Source organism: Strix uralensis, chromosome 19 (genome assembly GCF_047716275.1).
Source record: "Strix uralensis isolate ZFMK-TIS-50842 chromosome 19, bStrUra1, whole genome shotgun sequence".
NCBI classification, from domain to species: Eukaryota; Metazoa; Chordata; class Aves; order Strigiformes; family Strigidae; genus Strix; species Strix uralensis.
In genome coordinates this window covers 16403313-16419772 of record NC_133990.1, presented here as the reverse complement: position 1 = coordinate 16419772, position 16460 = coordinate 16403313, and the positions used below count along the sequence as shown (strand labels likewise).

The following is a 16460-nucleotide window of genomic DNA, read 5'->3' as shown; positions in this document are numbered from 1 at the left end:
GACTCGCAGCTTCTTTCCAGTCCTCTGACTGGATTTTCTGTGCAACCCTCAGCTAGTCACTCACTTGATCTATACTCCTCTATGTATACATGAGAGCCCTTGTAACGACCTTCCCTTTGTATTGTAATACCTCTACATTAGGGGAAAAAAAAAAAAAAAAGCTTTCAAAACTACTAGCTATTAGCTGGAGCTATTTAAGATGACCTAGCCAAATCAAGGAAAAAAGTTTACCATAGGGATCCATTCTGAAGTCATCCCATTTCACGGGGAGAATTATGTAGGTCACCAAAAAGTCTTTCATTCCTGACCTGCTGGTGCAGCAGTGGCACGCAGAGCACAGAGTAAAGGAAAAGTAACAGCAGTCACCAGCGAAGGCTGAAATCCCGACACTCGCACAACTCCAATTCCAGTCACTTCAGTGGAACAGATTTCACTCAGATGCATCTCAGCTGAGAAGGTAAAAAAGGGACAGCAGACTAAATACTGCAAGTTTGTGACTCAGAGATAAAAAGGGAAATGAAATGCTATCATCGGAGCCTGCCTGCTGCTCCCAGCCACACCTGCTTAGGCACAAAAAAGCAAACAAAAGCTTACCACCCCTCCAGCACTAAAAGTCAAACCACAACACACGCTTTAGTGCTGAGAAATTATTTGTGCCATATGTCCCTCCAGCCCAAGATTAAACACCATTTCATATTACTTAACTGCAGTGCTTGTGCAGCAGGTAACACTTTTACAGCTTTTTATTGCCAATGCCCTGCAGCCATGGCCTGATAACGCCCACAGTACTAGATCCCTAACTATCAGCAGCTAAAAAATCCCAGGAACCTGGTTTCACAGCTGAATTGATGAACCAATTGCAAAGTCTCTTCTTAATATGACAGACATCAGAGCACATGTCTCTGCTGCTCTGGCACTTTGAAATAGTCTCCTTTTCACCCTGCCACCGGCAGGACCATGCCCCTTCTTGCCAGCAGGACAGAGAAAGCAACGCTCTGCCCCATCCCAGCTCTCCAGCTTTACACCAACCACACAGCGAGACGCAGAGAATAAACCCAGATATTCAGCAAATCCAACACAGGGTCAGAGAAGCAGCTTTCAGAGACTTCTCTGCTCTCAGCCAAGTTATCACCAGAACAAGAACGAGCTCCTCTAAGGCTACAAACCTACAAAAGAAGCTGCAACCCCGAGATCTTTACCCTGAGCTATCCTGGTCTGAACATTTCTACTATTTCCTCTTAAAAGATCTTTCATTTTTATTAGTTCCTATTCAGAGGGACAACTAAGAACATAATACCTTCGCAAGATGTGCTACCAGTCCGAGAACGGAAAAGACGGGCAGACCTCAGAGAGGAAGAAGCAGAGTTATTTTACCGAGTGTCAGCAGCACAGCGAGCAATATATCAACATGTAATCCCTGCCCTGGAGCGCCTGAAGGCCAAACAGCAAATAATTGCCAAGGATCCCGACCATCCATCTTCCCGGCTCCGCTGGTAGCAGGACTCGGCAAATGAAGCGGTAGATACTGGGGTAATCTGAGAGGAGACCACCTCCCCAAAAGTAAGGAAATCATTAAAATACCCCAAGCTGTGCGGAGCCACTCCGAAATAGCAGAAGATAAAGTTGAAGAACTATTTCGCGTTCTGCCAGCCCCCTGCCCGCCGGCCGCCTCGGGGGCTCCGAAGGCAGCGGCGGCGGCGGGGGGGGCGTTGGAAGGGAAGACAAAGAGCGGGATAACAAAATGGATGCACGGCCACGGCGCCGGGCAGGATACCGGGGCGCCTCGTCCCCGGGCACGAAGCCGTGTGACAGTCACACGCGTGGCGAGCAGCCGCCCCGCGGGCCCCGGGTGGGCTGGGGCAGCCCCCGCCGCCGCCCCCCGCCGCCCCGAGACACGCCCCGCGCGGCGCCGGCGCTTTTACCGGTAAAGACGAGCCCGGGGAAAACTTCTGGCGGCTCCCGCGGTTAGACGGACCGGCCCGGCCCCGGGCGGGCTCCGAACCGCCGCGCCCCCACCGGGCCCTGCGCGGGGCCGCCGCCGCCGCCCCGCTCCGCCCGGCCCGGCCCGGTGGGGGTGTGCCCGCCCGGCGGCCCCGCCCGCCGCCGCCGGCCCCGGGGCTGCCCGGCAGCCGCCTCAGGCGGGGCCGCCTCCGCGGGGGAAGGGCAAAGAGGAGCCCCCCTCCCCTCCCCAGCACACCCCGCCTCGCCCCGCCCGGCCCCCGGCGCCGTTACCTGCTGCCGCGCACCGGGGCTGGCGCGGCCGTGGCAGCCCGGGACGCCGCGGGCCTGGCCCGGGCCCGGCGGGCTGAGGTGGTGCGGCCCGAGCGCCCCCCCCTCCCCTCCCTCACGGGCTGAGGTGGTGCGGCCCGAGCCCCCCCCCGCGGGCTGAGGTGGTGCGGCCCGCAGCGATCACGTGACCCGCTGTTGACGCGTCGCCTGGCAACGGGAAGATGGTGCCGCCGGTGGCCGGTGAGTGCGGGGACGGGCCCGGCCGGGGCTCTACCGCGGCCCGGCACCCCCCGGCCGGGCCCTCCTGGCCTGGCACCCCCCGGCCTGGGGGCCAGGCCCCCTCTGCTCGGCCCCGCGGCCTCGTACCGCGGCCTGGCCCACCCTGCCCGGCCCCGCGGCCTGGCCGCCGCCTCCCAGGCCCGGCCCGATCTCCCCGGTCCCGTGTGTTTCCGTGCCCAGCCCCGCGGCGGAGGGGCGGCGGGCAGAAGGCGGGCGCCGGCGAGCCGGGCACTGGGCTGGTGCTCACTCTCTGTCCTGCGGGACGCTCCGGTTGCAGGCACAGGCCAGCCCCAGCACCATGGAGGAGGCCCCCGGTGCCCCAGCAGAGGGATCTGGGATGGAATTCGGCTCCGGTGAGCAGGATGCAATCAGAGTTCCATCGCATCTTGCTGTGGAGGTGATTTCCTTTGATATGTTCACAGGGCAGCGTGTTCCCACCCTTCCTTACAGAGCGACGTCTTCATGGGAGCGGTTTCAATTGGAAGAAGTAAAACAGAGCGAGCAGTTATTGCAGTCTTGCCCTGCATGTAAAAAAAAGCTACTAAAAAGTAAATTTAGTTAGTCCTGTGTGTCAGCAGCATCTTGAAGTATGTGTTTCTCTCTCAGTTCTTAGATAACACATTTCTGCTGTAGATACTTTAAAAAGGAAGTTATCCACATTTCACAGATGCACATACTTGGGCTTTTTTTGAGATTTGTTGGTGATAAGTTTTCTTCTGTTGGTACTACACAATACTTGAATTTGGCAAATGCTGATATGGGATAAAACAGTGTCTCTTTAAAAAGAAAGAAGAGAACAATTTGACCATAGGTAGTGCAAGCTGGAAGACTTCCTTTAATAAATCCCTAAGGGCATTTTTTTAAAAAAATAGATGTGAGCTAGAAACACATGGGAAATTATAAGTGGTGTGTAGAATTTTTGTCAGGATCTTTACTCTCTTCATGCTAGCTGGGTGACCGTTTTTGTGAATGAGGTTAAACTTCTAAATTAATCTTCTGGGCCCTGTGACAAAAAGCAGTTGTTATAATACCGTAGCATTAACATTGAACAAAGTCCACACCCCGTTGTAATGCTGCTGTTCTGCTGTCTCCCTGTGTTGTGTGCTAGGCGGTAGAGGCAGAGAACGGGAACGGCAATGAGGAGGAAGAGTCTGTTCCTCTGGAGGACCAAAAAGAGACGTTTCCCCCAGCAGAAAGAGACGGCTACGGAGCTACAGAGCTGTCTGTTGGTTCTGCAGAAGTGAGACACTGCAATAATATTTATAATCTTATTCACAGAACGTGTGACCAGTATTTGTAACGTTACATTCTCTTGGTGCAGTTTTATTGCTGCAAACACAAACCCGATCAGAATCGGAACAGAGAGAAGCTCATTGGTCAAGCACGAAGTATGCAAAAGCTCTGACAAAACAGGAGAGGTTCCTTTGCTGTGCTGTATGTGTGTAAAGTTGTTTCTTTTAATCAGGAGTGACGCAGCTTTGCCAGTATATCTGTGCACTGATTTTAGAACAAGGCCTTGTTGATTCTTTGTCTGCATTGTTTGTGTCTCATGATGACAAAAACAAGCATATTTTTAGGGGCAAATCGAGTTAGGTTGAAAAGCTGTTTCAGGTGATGGATTTTACGTTTCAGGAAAAATCTCCTGAAACTTTCTTGGACAAAGTGGAATTAGACAGTTGTCCTCCTGAACTGGGTGACATGGAGCAGCCACTAACAGACAGAGGAATCCCCTCCCTTCCCCCAGGAGCTCCTCCACGGGCATCTGCAGCATCAGTGGAGTTGAGCAGCTGCGCAGAGTCAGGTATCATTCAGCTCCTTATTAACAGTACACAACTCGATACCATCTGTCAGTCACAGAATCACAGACTGATTTGGGTTGGGAGGGACCTTAAAGCCCATCCAGTGCCACACCCCTGCCCTGGGCAGGGACACCTTCCACTAGCCCAGGTTGCCCAAAGCCCCGTCCAACCTGGACTTGAACCCTTCCAGGGAAGGGGCAGCCACAGCTTCTCTGGGCAACCTGTGCCAGGGCCTCCCCGCCCACTTCCCCAATTGTTCTAAGGAAACAATTTCTCCCTTAGATCTCATCTAAATCTCCCCTCTGTCAGTTTAAACCTGTTCCCCCTCGTCCTATTCCCCCCCCCCCCCCCGCCCCGATCAAGAGTCCCTCCCCCCTTTCCTGTAGCCCCTTTCAGTCCTGGGAGGCCGCTCTAAGGTCTCCCTGGAGCCTTCTCTTCTCCAGGCTGCACAAGCACAGTTTCTATTTTTCTCCCTTTCTGTTCATTGTTAATCCAGCTGGAGGCATAACATTAGGAAATCGAAGCCTTTATCTTTTTTTGGGGTCCAGGTAACATTGAGAACGCATTTCTCTCTATTCAGAGTCTGCCTTTGAGCAATTTGGTCAGCTTACTAGTGAGGAGGAATGGCAGCAGCATGGAGCTGAGGAACAGGAAATAAGCAGAAGTGAAGAAACAGAACTGATTGTCTTGGATCCAGAACATGTGAGAAGCCCTCAAATCTTGCCATTCTTCTCTGCAGACTTGATATTTTTATTTGTATAAAATGTGTGAGGCAAATTGTAAGCGGTGGCTTAGTTGTTTAAAAATGGCTTTTGCAAAAGTACTAACTCCTGAATGTGTCTGCTCCCTCAATATTAACCCCGAAGCTGCAGAAGTGAGCAATGCGGTGGGTGAATCTGATACTCTTCAGCACTCCTGAAAGAGACGTACTTACCACGAGAGTCAGTAGATGGGTGCTCAGATGTAGCTCTTCTGAGATGTTTCTGACTTTCAAATATTCTCAGTAGTCACTTCCTGATGTCAACAAACACCCGTTATATAATGGCTGTTGCTTGCTACAGTGAGTTTAGCTAAAATAAGAATGTGTCTATGGCAGAAAATAAGATGTTTTATTTAACAGTGGGAGTAGCAGTAAGGTTTCTTCATTATTTATTTACACAAGTATGTTAAAGTTTATCAATGTCATACTTCTTTACAGCCTCTGATGAGAAGATTCCAGGCTGCCCTGAAGAACTTCCTTACCAAGCAGATGGAAAAAGTGAACCTAGAACTTCAGGAACTGGTAGATGGTGTTCCTTCCGTGCCTTCCCCCAGCAGCCCATCCCTGTCCAAGCTGAAGTGAGAGAGCCGATTTCCTCTTGTGTTTGCAGAGGATGGCGACAAGGAAGGGCAGAGTGCAAAGAGAAGAGCTTGGGGTGATTCTTTACGGGGCGCAGCAGCAGCTGGCGCGTCTGCAGATGGAGCTGGAGAAGAGCCATGAGCGCCGCTCTCAGGCGGCCGCAGCGCGTCGGCAGCTGGAAGAGGAACTGGAGGGCCTCAGGCTGACTTACAAGAAAATGTGTCACAACACGGATGATGAACGCAAGAAAGGTGACTGAGGCAGTCCTGGCCGTATTTCCTAATTCTAGTACTATGTGGAGAAGTTAATTTGAATGTAAGTCAAGCACTAGATTGAAAATACAGTAAAATTAATCAGGAATAATGCACTTGTGGAAAAAATTCACTGGTATTCCTGGTTGCCATATAATTTCTATTGTTTCTAAGACCATATTGCTACATTGTACTTCTAAGAAGGTCTTTAGGACTAAAACTGTTCCTGGCAGGTAGGCTGTTGTGTGACTTAGAAGAAGGAAAATTCCCATCACTGTTACGTTTCCCTGCGTCTCTGTAAGGGTGTGACGAGACAGCAAAGGCTGTGGGTCATTAGGGGCATCCAGGAGTATGAGAGCAGTGCCCATTCCGGCCAAAGACATGGACCTGACTAATTCCTGTTGTGTTGCAAGCATTGGGATAGGAAACAGTAAAACAATTGCAATGGCAAGGATAGCTGAGCATTAAAATCAATTGCCTAGAAAGTGTTTGCAGGTCCCTGAAAAAATTGAGAAGCATTCAACAGACTGAGAAAGAGGCAGGTCTGTTTTGGGACAGAGAAGTGGATTCGCAGCCTCCTGAGGCCCCTTCTTTGATTTCCTGGGATTCTGTGTGCTGAGAATCAAGGAATTGCTTACCAAGATTTTTAGCTTTGCTTGTGGAGCTACACGCCAAAGCTGATGTAAATTCTTATTTCAGGGAGGGCTGATTTAGCGGGTACGTGTGCGGTTTTTGCTTTGGGTGCTTCTGTATTTCTGTCCCTTTTATCTCTGTTTAAAATGTGTCCTACAAACGTACTTTTCTGTAAATATTTTTCCTCCTGCCTCCCCAGTTTCTGCAATGCAGACCCAGGCTGAAAACCTGGCCTTGCATCTCTTCTACATGCAGAATATGGACGAGGATATGCATCATAATATTTTACTAATGAAACAGTCGACAAAGAAGGCTGAGGCAGAGAAGGTCCAGGCTGAGGTGGAAAAGAAAAAACAGGTATCAAGTAAAACTCTCTTCTTTAAAATAAATAATGTCAGTTAGTGGTGAGTCTTGGCAGACGTGCTGCCTTGTCAGAAGGAGGGCTACAGTGACTGAATCGTGGAAGATGGGTCAAATAATTGAAAAAAAACCCCACAGGCTTTTCTCAAAACGCAAAGAATCCCCACCACCAAGATAGGGGCATGTACTGCCCAGAGGTTTTTGACAAGCCTTACAATAGTAAATCACTCTTCACTCAAGCAAAGGGGTGTGGGGGCAGAAAGATATTTGGCGAAGAAGAATCATATGTTCAAATCTGGAGAATTGTTCTGAGTCACAATGAGTTTCACAATGAAAAGCCAACTTTGCAAAGGGACCGAGCGGGCTGGTGTGCTGGAGCTCCCTCTGCTGCCTTCTGCTGGCAGCAGGACACGGATTGAGGATTATTAGTGCAGAATTGCATGCAAACGGTTGAAACCAAATGGATTTGGATGTTTTTTAACAAAGGATTTTAAAACATAAATTACTAAGATTCCCAGCTGCTGGAGAGGTGGCACAATATAATCCGTGCTGACAGGCGTGAGTGCTGCTTCAGATCCGAAGTATCAATTTACTGCTGCAAAAGGGATAATAAAAAATTAGCGGAGGGGGTCTCACTCTCTTGAACGTTGTCCCTGCTGCATTTGTGAATCATTTGTATATGAACGGAAAAGTTTCAGCAGGAATCAACTCTAACCCAGTTGCCAATTTAATTCCTTTTCTAGTTTATGTTATTCTTGTAGAATATAGTTGGTTAAGACTGAGATTGTATTATTCATCCTGAACTGTTTGGCTCTGACTCTTTAGGATCTTTTACTAGACCGCTTAACAAGAAAAGCCCACGAACTACAAGAACAAATTGCTCTGTTTGAAGCCCAGTTTGTGGCCCAGGCAGAGGACACAAAAGTAACTCGGCAAGCAGTAAATGAGGTAGGAGGGTGCCTTTTTCGCCTCTGGTTAATATTTCCCTCTGGAAGGACTGACCCCTTTTGCTCCTGCTCACGTGGTATGCACAGTCTAGGCCAGAGCTGTATGGTTCATTCCTGTTTGGAGGAATGAAGACTTCTGGTTTTTTTTTTTTTTTTTCCTTTGTCCTTAAGAATAGCCTGTAAATCACTTCCTCCCCCTCACTTCTCAGCATTTTCTTTTCTTGCAAACCTATGTTCTGTGGTCTAGTGTGGCAATAAACTGGACACATGTTAGTTGAACGTGTTCATAAAATGCCCTGCATTGTAACCTGAATTTGTGTTTTCAGCACAGTCTAGCTTCACGCTGTCCACCAGCTCTCTCTTCCCTAGGCTTGTACGGAGGTGCAGGCTATTAACATGGAGAAGAAGCGATTGATGAACCACTGGAATAGCAGCTTGGCTGGAATGAAGCAAAGAGATGAGGCCTATATTGCTGCACAAGAACTGCTGAGGTACGGTGTCTGAAAACAGTCCCAGGAGAGACCTCAGATAATTTGGACAGGAAGGATTCTAAAAGGGGCAGTATGTCTTCTGTTGAGTTTATTACTGTATGTGCAGGATATGTCGGGCAGAACAAGTTTGCTGCTCTACAGCACATAATAAGGTTAGAGGATAAGAAGCACAGTCCTTTGTTACTATTTTCTTTATCCAAAACACAGCTCTCCCTTGAAACGTGTGGGGTTTTTAAAGCTGCTTAGAGTTTTTCTATTCCTACTTTATTCCTTTAAAAGAGTTCCTTCACCTTTGCAGCATCTCTCAATCCAAAGAGCCAGACATCAGGAAGGATTTACCTATCCCTTTCAGTTAGGGTTTTGTGATGCCTTTAGGAATCTTCAGGAAAACCTTCCTATTGTTGCCAAAGGAAGTGTTTATTTGGTCTGGAGTCTTGAAGCTTGACTGATTCCCTGAGAACAAACAACATGCTTTTATATGGTGGCATCCTGGTAAGAATGGGGGGGTGGGGACGGGACTGAAAGAAGGAATTACTTTTCCTACATACATTTCCTTTTAAATGTTAATGCCTCCATCCATCTTCTGATGACTCTGCGCTGTCACAGCAGACCAGGCTTTATAAAGATCTTCCTTCCTGGGCAGTTGTTGCTGCAATAGCCCGTTTGAAAAGAGGAATTTGTAGCTGACCTAGCTGACCGTTCAGCACATGAATCAATCCCTGTGATGAATTTCCATCCTCTTTGCCTCTCCAGCAAGTACAGACATGACCTCAAGTCCCTAGAAATGGACATCCATGGCTGTAGAAAGTCGATCAGGAAGGAGGAGGAGAAGAATGAGTTGCTTGTCACCGTCCTGAGCCGTTCTGAGAACGATGCCAACACTACAAAGAAACTGCTTGCCCAGTGCCTTTCGCAGCAGGAGGCCTTGAAGGCTGAATCTGGCACCTACGCTCGTGTTCTCCATGAGACGGAGCAGGCCCTCAGCAGGACCAAGATGGTGAGAAGAGTCACATGGAAGATGAACCCTTCTGAATTGTACATGGGCATGTAATTCCCTTCTCCTAACAGCTGTAGTGATCCTGTCTCTCTCTTCCCTACCTTTTAGGATCAAGCTGCTCATCTGAATGAGTTGCTGTCCATCAGTAAGGGTATAGAGAAAGGAATGGATGCCAACGCACAGTTGGAGAATGAAATCATGGCAAAGGTTCAGGACCAGATGGTGTCCAGCAAAGCCACAAAGCACTTCTCACAGCTGGCTGCAAGACTCCGTAGGAGAAAAACAGATCTGGTATGGTATCTTCTCCATTTGGGAGGGCAGGGGAAGGAAACCGCCTCGAGCAGTGTTTCTCAAGGGTGTTTTGTCAGTGTCTTCGTTCTGGTTTTCAGGTCTGTAATTGAAGCTCTGCTGGGTTTGCAACTTCAATTTAGTTCTTCCAGTGATCTTATTGCAGGATTCTGGTGTAGGCAAGAGCATGGCCAAAAAGTCCTGACACATAACAAACTATTCTTTCTGTACTTAAAAAATGGGGGACAATGATGAATCCTGGAAGTATTTACTGTAAAGTGGTTCAAGTTCTCACATATGGCAGGAAGATAGTGGATATGTGGTACTTCTATACTCTACATTAACTCTCAATAGTGCATGATGGAATGAGATACAGGTAGTCTCTCAGTTTCTAAGAAAGGATTACAGTCCGAGGAACACTCAAACCAGACCCGCAGCTCTTCATGGCAGGATAAGTTGCTCTTTTGGGAGTGTATAACTGGTACAGATAGAGAAACTAGAAGATTCAGCGTAGTCTTTGTCACACCGAGTTGTGTGGGCTGGCACTAACTCCACGCGTGCACACCTCTCTATTTCCACGGGTTACTTCAGCCTGCCCCTGGCTTTTTTAAATCAAGGGCACATCTTAAGTAACTGGAAGGCTGCCAGGGTTGGCTTTTGTTGTGAGAAAGGCCCCTCCAGCCCCTTTCCCACAGGCACACAAACAAGTGGATACTCCGCGCTGGCTCCCGTTAGCATCTGTGTTGCACAGGCAACTACAGCGTGGAGACCACGGCCTCGGAGGGAGCTCAGGGTGACCTCCTGCGGGGCGGGGCGGGCTGTGGGCAGCCAGCAGACGGGCTCCCGGAAGGCACCTGCCTGCATTCGTGCTGCTCCCGAACAACAGGCAGGGCCGCGCGCTCTGGGTGGTGGGGTGGTTGTTGGGCAAGGGCTGCGTTTGCCAGGTGTGGTGGAGCCATGTAGTAATGTCCTACTACTGTCAGCCAGACAACTAGAGACCTCCGGGCAGGAAGGTCACTGCACAAGTGAGGAGTGTGGTCTCTGAAAGGGTTTGGGGACATTCAGGCTCCTTAATGTTTCTCAACAGCCTTATGGCAGAGGTAAATATTGCTGTCTGCTGCCAAGAGGTGGAGAAACAACAGTACGGAGAGGGGAAGTAGCTTGCTCATGGCTTGTAGTACAGACCTGGGAGGAAGATCTGAATCCCCCGGCTCCTGTGCTTTGATTAGTGGGCATTACAAATCAGTGAGTTGCTGTTGGTGACAGTGATTTGCTTTCTGTCTGTTGATAACCCTAGGAGCTGCATTTTTCCAAGGCTGAGAATGATACGGCCCAGGTTATTCTGAATGCAGCTCATACCAGCTGCAGGCTGACAATCCTCCAAAAAACACTTTGTGAGCTGGACAAGGAAATCAAAAATGTCCGTGATCTGATCAGCCACAGCGAAAGTGAGATTGCAAAGTGCAGTCTCCTGACTGAGAGCAAGCGGCGGGTCATCAGCCAGTACAACAAGAGGTTGGAGACGATTCTTTCTCAGCAGGGGGTATGTGCATTTACATTTCAATCCCAAATTTGATTTTATTCTTTGTGACCACAGATGTCCTTGATGAATGTAACTGCATAAGGGTTGGATAGTTAAAACTTGCAGGCATCAGTACTATGATTTAAAAGCTGCACTAGTTAGTGTAATTGTTTACGTTTGTCAAACAGTTCTTAATCCGTGGGAAGAAGAGCTGGAAAGAGGAGCTGGCATTAGGGAATTGTGAAATGAGGGTGTGCCCAGCACAGATTTCTGCAGGGAGTTGTCTGCACCCAGTGAAAATGTTGAGTGACATCAGTACTCAGGGAGTAAATAGGATCTCATTATAAAATCTGCAAAGATTGTCGAGGGGAGAATGGAGCAGGCAGAGCCATTGCAGTCACGGGGTGGTTGGGCCCTTCAGGTGCCACCCAGCCCCGTCCCTCACGCCGCGAGCCCTCGGGCCGTTACGGACACGAGGAGGAGCACTCGCTGTGGCACGCGCTTGGCATCCCTCCCTGTCGGCTGTACCTGTTGTAAGAGCTTAGGAGGCCCTTTGGGCACAGAGTCTGAGAACCTTTCGGGCTTCTGTTATGTTTATTCCTGTGAGGTCAGGGGGGATTAGGCCCATCCAACTCCTGGGAAATGGAGGCAGAAAGTAACTGACTGACAAAGTCACGGCACAGCTGCGGTATTCAGTGGGTGTCTCGGCAGTGGGACTGGCCACCTGCAATGATGCTGTAAACAAGTGCTCCAGCAGCTTCTGCCTGATTTATCCCACACCTTGCCCTTGTACAGGGGCAAGAATTGGGACCCCTGGAAATTGAGATCAACAAGTTGACCAAGGAGATAGAAGAATGTAATTCTGAGGTGATGACACTGCAGACGTACTGGCTCAATCAGCAGAAAGAGCTGGTCAAGCTAACGCACGAACGGGAGGAACAAAGAGCCTCCCTGGATATGTTAAAGAAACAGATCACAGTGATGCAGCAGAAGAAAGTGCGCACTGAAAGTAAGTCATTTCCTAACGCTTTCTTAAAATGTTCATCTGTGAATGGAGGGAAAAGGGAGCGAGGGCTTACAGGCAGGTGATGCTAAACCTTCCCCGAGGGCTGCGCTCGCTGCCCCTGGGGATGTGTGAGCAGTAACCGAATGGCCCCAGTGCTGCACCCTGGGGCTGAGAGCCAGGCACCTGCTGCTGTTCTGCACCTCGTTATTTCCTGGAAGTGTTGATCCTGCTGTCCTGACCGACACAGTCGAACCCTAAGTGACCATGTCATGTGTTACACTTCTTAAATAAAGTTTGTGAGCAGTTGGTAGGTAAATTCCCCACCAATGATAGCACTTTCCTTGGCCAAAACCAACTCTCTTCCACAGTAATCTCCTTCTAAACCTTATTTGAGTTCTGGACTTGTGGAAAAATGTTCTGACTGGGTGTGAGGGATGCAGGTTGCTCTACAGTTTGTCACACCTTGCCTGTATTCAATCCAGTGCTCATGGGAATTTTAAGACTTTTTTTCTATTTGCCTGTAGATAAAATTCAGCAGGAAACAAAAGAACAGAAAGACATCGAACATCACATGAAGAACATGTCAAATGACTTGATAAAGTTGAATGTGTTGATCAACAAGAACAACAGCAGCTGCGAGGAGCTGCGGCACAGCAACATGATCACAGAGAATGAGTTTGTGCGCTCCCTCAAGGTACAGAGGCTTGACGTCTTGTTTCCAGGTCTCAACCTCCTGTGCAGATCGGAGGCAAACGGTGATCCTGGAAATCTTTCTCAGTCTGACAATGTTGTATTGGTTCATGCTTCCCAAATCTAGGCAGCAGAAAAAGAATCAGTTGAGATGCAGGAGAGGCACAGTCAGTTGAGTGAGGAGAAGGACAGACTCCTGAACAGCCTGCTGGAAGCAGAGTAGGTACCAGAGAGATTCTTGCTTTGTGCCACAGTCTTTGAACTTTTGTACCTGTGTCCCTGTTACCTTTCTTCTCCAGTCATCAAACTGAACCAGCAGCAGCAAAAGTGCTTCTGTCCTTAGAGAAGGTAAAAGGCATTGAACGAATTTTTGGAACACAGAAACTGAAAGGTGCTTTAGCTGCCTTGAACCAGCAATAGCTGAGAGGATGTTGGCTTTAACAATTCCAGCTTGCTTGTGCTGGATGTTGCAAAGATCCCTGGGGGAAGACTCCACATGCCACCTCCTCTGATGGTAACCCAGAGCGAGTGTGCTGCACTGGGCAGCTCATCGGGCTCTGCCAGCCTGTGTCAGGCTGGGCAGGCTTGTTTTTACAGTCCCCATGCCACTTTCTAACTTGCAGTGCTTCCCGTCTGATTCTGTGATTCTGTGATTTCACGCTGCTCTGTTGCTGCCCTTTGATGTCCCGTACGCAGCTCCTGGGTTGCAGCTCTGCGCTCAGAATCGATCTCGGGAGCGCGCTGCCACTGATGCTCTGCTTTCCCTTTCTGTCAGGCATCAAATCATGCTGTGGGAGAAGAAGATCCAGCTGGCAAGAGAGATGCGTGCAGCCGTGGATTCTGAGACAGGACGAGGCGAAGTCCAAGCCATGAGAACAGAGATTCATAGGATGCAGGTGAGCCACTGCCAAAGAGAAGCACCAAGGGGAAGCTGCACACAGCGTGTTCAGCTTTGGAGCTGCTGAAACATAAGGCAGGAGATGAGAAACAGGCTGGAGAGGCAGCATCTTCACGGCTATAGCAGTACTGGAAATCTTACCACCCTGCAGCTGGATTGAATTAAATCCATCCAGCCTGGGTGTGCTTCGTGCCTCCCTTGCGCGTGCCACGTAACAGGCTGCCCCAGGAACTGGATACACCTCAGAAATCGATTTGAAATGCGACATGTCTGCCACCTTCTTCTGTGACCCCAATTTATAAGCAAAGAAACGATTATTAAATCTTGCATCATCTTAATCACTGGTTAGGGAAGTCTTCTATCTTCTGGCAAAGCAGCTCTTCCCTTTCATTCTCGGGATGCTTCTGCTCTTCTGCTTTTGCTATTGCTAATGAGTTCCAGTGAAACATTTTGAAGAATACTTTAGACAAGTCGATAATCCAGCCCTCTGCCTTCCAGATCCACACAGGGCAAACCAGGTTTCGATTTAGAGCAAATTTGGCTTGCCAACACTCATGTGTCACGTATATCTGGTTTATGTTGGTGGGATGTGCCACACAGATGACTTCAGTTAGGTGCTGTTCGTAAACATTAATTATTTTCAGCCTGTTTTGTATCTCGGCAAATGGCAGGTCCGCTATGGCCAGCTGATGAAGCAGCAGGAGAAGATGATTCGTGATATGGAGGCATCTGTTTCTCGTAGAGAGGCGATAGCAGTTCGTGGGGAGGGTCAGAACAAAACAGATAAGACACGGATCACCAAGAGGGACTTTCACCGCGGGAAAGAGGAGCTGAGAAAGAAGATCAGCGAAACCCAGAAGGTGAGCGAGAGAAGCAGCGCTGCAGGGGCTCTGTGTTTGCCTGGTAGTGAGCACCCATGTGCCCTTAGCGCAGACCCTGGGGTGTCGGCACCCAGACCCTGCACCCACACAGGGACAGCGCTGCACAGGCTTTGGAAACGCATTAAAAAAAAATAACAAACACAACAAAAAACCCCCAGAGTTCTGGGAAGATGGCTGGGAGTGCAGCTGAACTGAAGAACCAGCATCTGCCAGTTTCCTTCTCTTCTGTTTTCTAGAACACTCAAGGCTGCAACAAAACCCTCCTGGAGCTGGAGAGCACCCAAGTGTCCCTGAGTGCTGCCTTCTCGGAAAAGCAGCAGGAGCTGCTCAGGCTGCAGGCTGAGTGCCACGGCCTCGATTCGGACGCAGAACGTCTTCGGGACGAGAAGCAATGGGTGAGCATCGCCGCTTCCCTGCAGCAGTGAGCCACACACAACCTGCTGCTCGCCTCTCCCAGCTCCCGCCCCAGCTCTGTCTCGCTGCCATCCCGAACCGGGCGTGTTGGCGTGTCATTTTAGCCACACTTTAAGGTAACTGAGCATGGTTTGAGGGCTCGTAGCAGTCCTGAATTGATGCTGCAGTTGCACCCTTAGTGAGGCAGCATTCACGTGGAAGCACCAGCCTGAAGGACATTGTTTGTGTCTGGAAAATATCTAGTACCAGCCATCCTCCGTGAGCGCTAGCTGGCTACTCACAGGTATGGTACAAATTTGAGAGGCAGCTCAAGGTCTTGAGTGACCTCCTGTGATGTTTTTAAGTTGGTGAAACCCTGTCCTGGCAAGGGTTGCCCTCATATGTGCAGGTAGTTCTCTGATTTATGGAATTCTGTGCCATCAAGGCCAGGTTGGATGGGGCTTTGGGCAACCTGGGCTAGTGGAAGGTGTCCCTGCCCAGGGCAGCAGGTAGGACTGGATGGGCTTTAAGGTCCGTTCCAACCTGAACCAGTCTGTGATTCCATGATCCAACATTTTAAAATATCTTTTTCTCTTAGTGCAGATGGTGCTTAGGGACAGGGTTTGGTGGTGGGCTGGGCAGTGCTGGGTTTACAATTGGCCTCAATCATCTTAAAGGTCTTCTCCCACCTAAATGTTTCCGGTTTGAGGGCTGTACCTCTGCAGGTTTGGCTGGTACAGTGGGAACTTCGTAGCCCTGCCCTTGAGAAGCCCTTTCGTGTCAGAACAGGATGGTTACAGCACCTGTGACCTCACTCACGTCCAGCTCTTAGTTCTTTTCTGGGTGCAGTCTGCTGTCAAAGCAGTTTCTCTTGCTGCTTTTCCCAGAACCTCTTGGAGATTGTGGCCTACCAGACTCGCCAGAAGCACCTGCAGGCCCTGAAGGAAGGGAAATACGCTCCCCTCTGCCGCACCGAACAGGCCTGGAGGAACAAGCAGCAGGAGCTGCGGGCCCGGCTCCGGACCATCGCTGCCATCACCCGCCGGGCCCAGCAGGAGCATCCCCGGCACCAGCGGCCGCTCCAGCGGCTCCGGCAGCGCCTGGAATCCCGGCTCGGCTCCCTGGAAGCCTGACAGGGCCAGGGACAAAACAACGGGGACCCGCCTGTTCTTGTTCTGGGGGCTTTGCAAAGAAATAAATATTTAAAAAAATAATGTTTGTTAACAAGGTTTTTTTTGTTTGTTTCTTTTTACATGTCGCCCTCGCTGCAGAGGGCGGGTTCATCTGTGCCGCACGGCTTTGGGGGCAGTTCTGGGTCCAAGGGGCCCCCCCGGGCCCCGCTTTTCCCGTAGCTCCGGCCGGCGGCAGCACCCGGGGGCGGGGGGGGGGGTGTTGGGGGCGGCTCCGGTGCCGGTGCCGGTCCCGCCCCGCGGGCCGTGACGTGCCATGGGCCGCGC

At 50.0% G+C, this 16460-nt stretch overlaps 2 protein-coding genes across 6 annotated transcripts in view; one reads left to right on the top strand and one right to left on the bottom strand.

The window, feature by feature from the left end:
* TBC1D16 (TBC1 domain family member 16) overlaps window positions 1-2330 on the bottom strand; it is a 32428-nt gene extending 30098 nt beyond the window's left edge. For 3 of the 4 annotated variants that reach the window (XM_074889567.1, XM_074889571.1, XM_074889572.1), the window contains exon 1: window positions 1923-2061. The gene's annotated coding sequence lies outside the window, so the exon portion shown is untranslated. Of the gene's footprint in view, window positions 1-1922; window positions 2062-2232 lie in introns of those variants that run through there. The other variant, XM_074889568.1, reaches the window with a different exon arrangement.
* A 1-nt stretch (window position 2331) lies between these two features.
* CCDC40 (coiled-coil domain 40 molecular ruler complex subunit) lies at window positions 2332-16224 on the top strand. 2 transcript variants are annotated; one of them, XM_074889564.1, is made up of 20 exons: window positions 2332-2469; window positions 2786-2905; window positions 3617-3748; window positions 4141-4309; window positions 4888-5009; window positions 5506-5589; window positions 5678-5897; window positions 6730-6887; window positions 7716-7838; window positions 8207-8328; window positions 9082-9325; window positions 9434-9616; window positions 10911-11156; window positions 11931-12144; window positions 12666-12835; window positions 12959-13050; window positions 13607-13727; window positions 14401-14589; window positions 14847-15005; window positions 15891-16224. In XM_074889564.1, exons 2-20 carry the CDS (start codon window positions 2807-2809, stop codon window positions 16134-16136), a joined length of 3093 nt encoding a protein of 1030 aa, XP_074745665.1. In that variant the 5' UTR covers window positions 2332-2469; window positions 2786-2806; the 3' UTR covers window positions 16137-16224. The 2 variants fall into 2 exon arrangements, with proteins under 2 accessions (XP_074745665.1, XP_074745666.1); XM_074889565.1 differs by lacking the exon at window positions 3617-3748.
* Window positions 16225-16460: the final 236 nt, after the last annotated feature.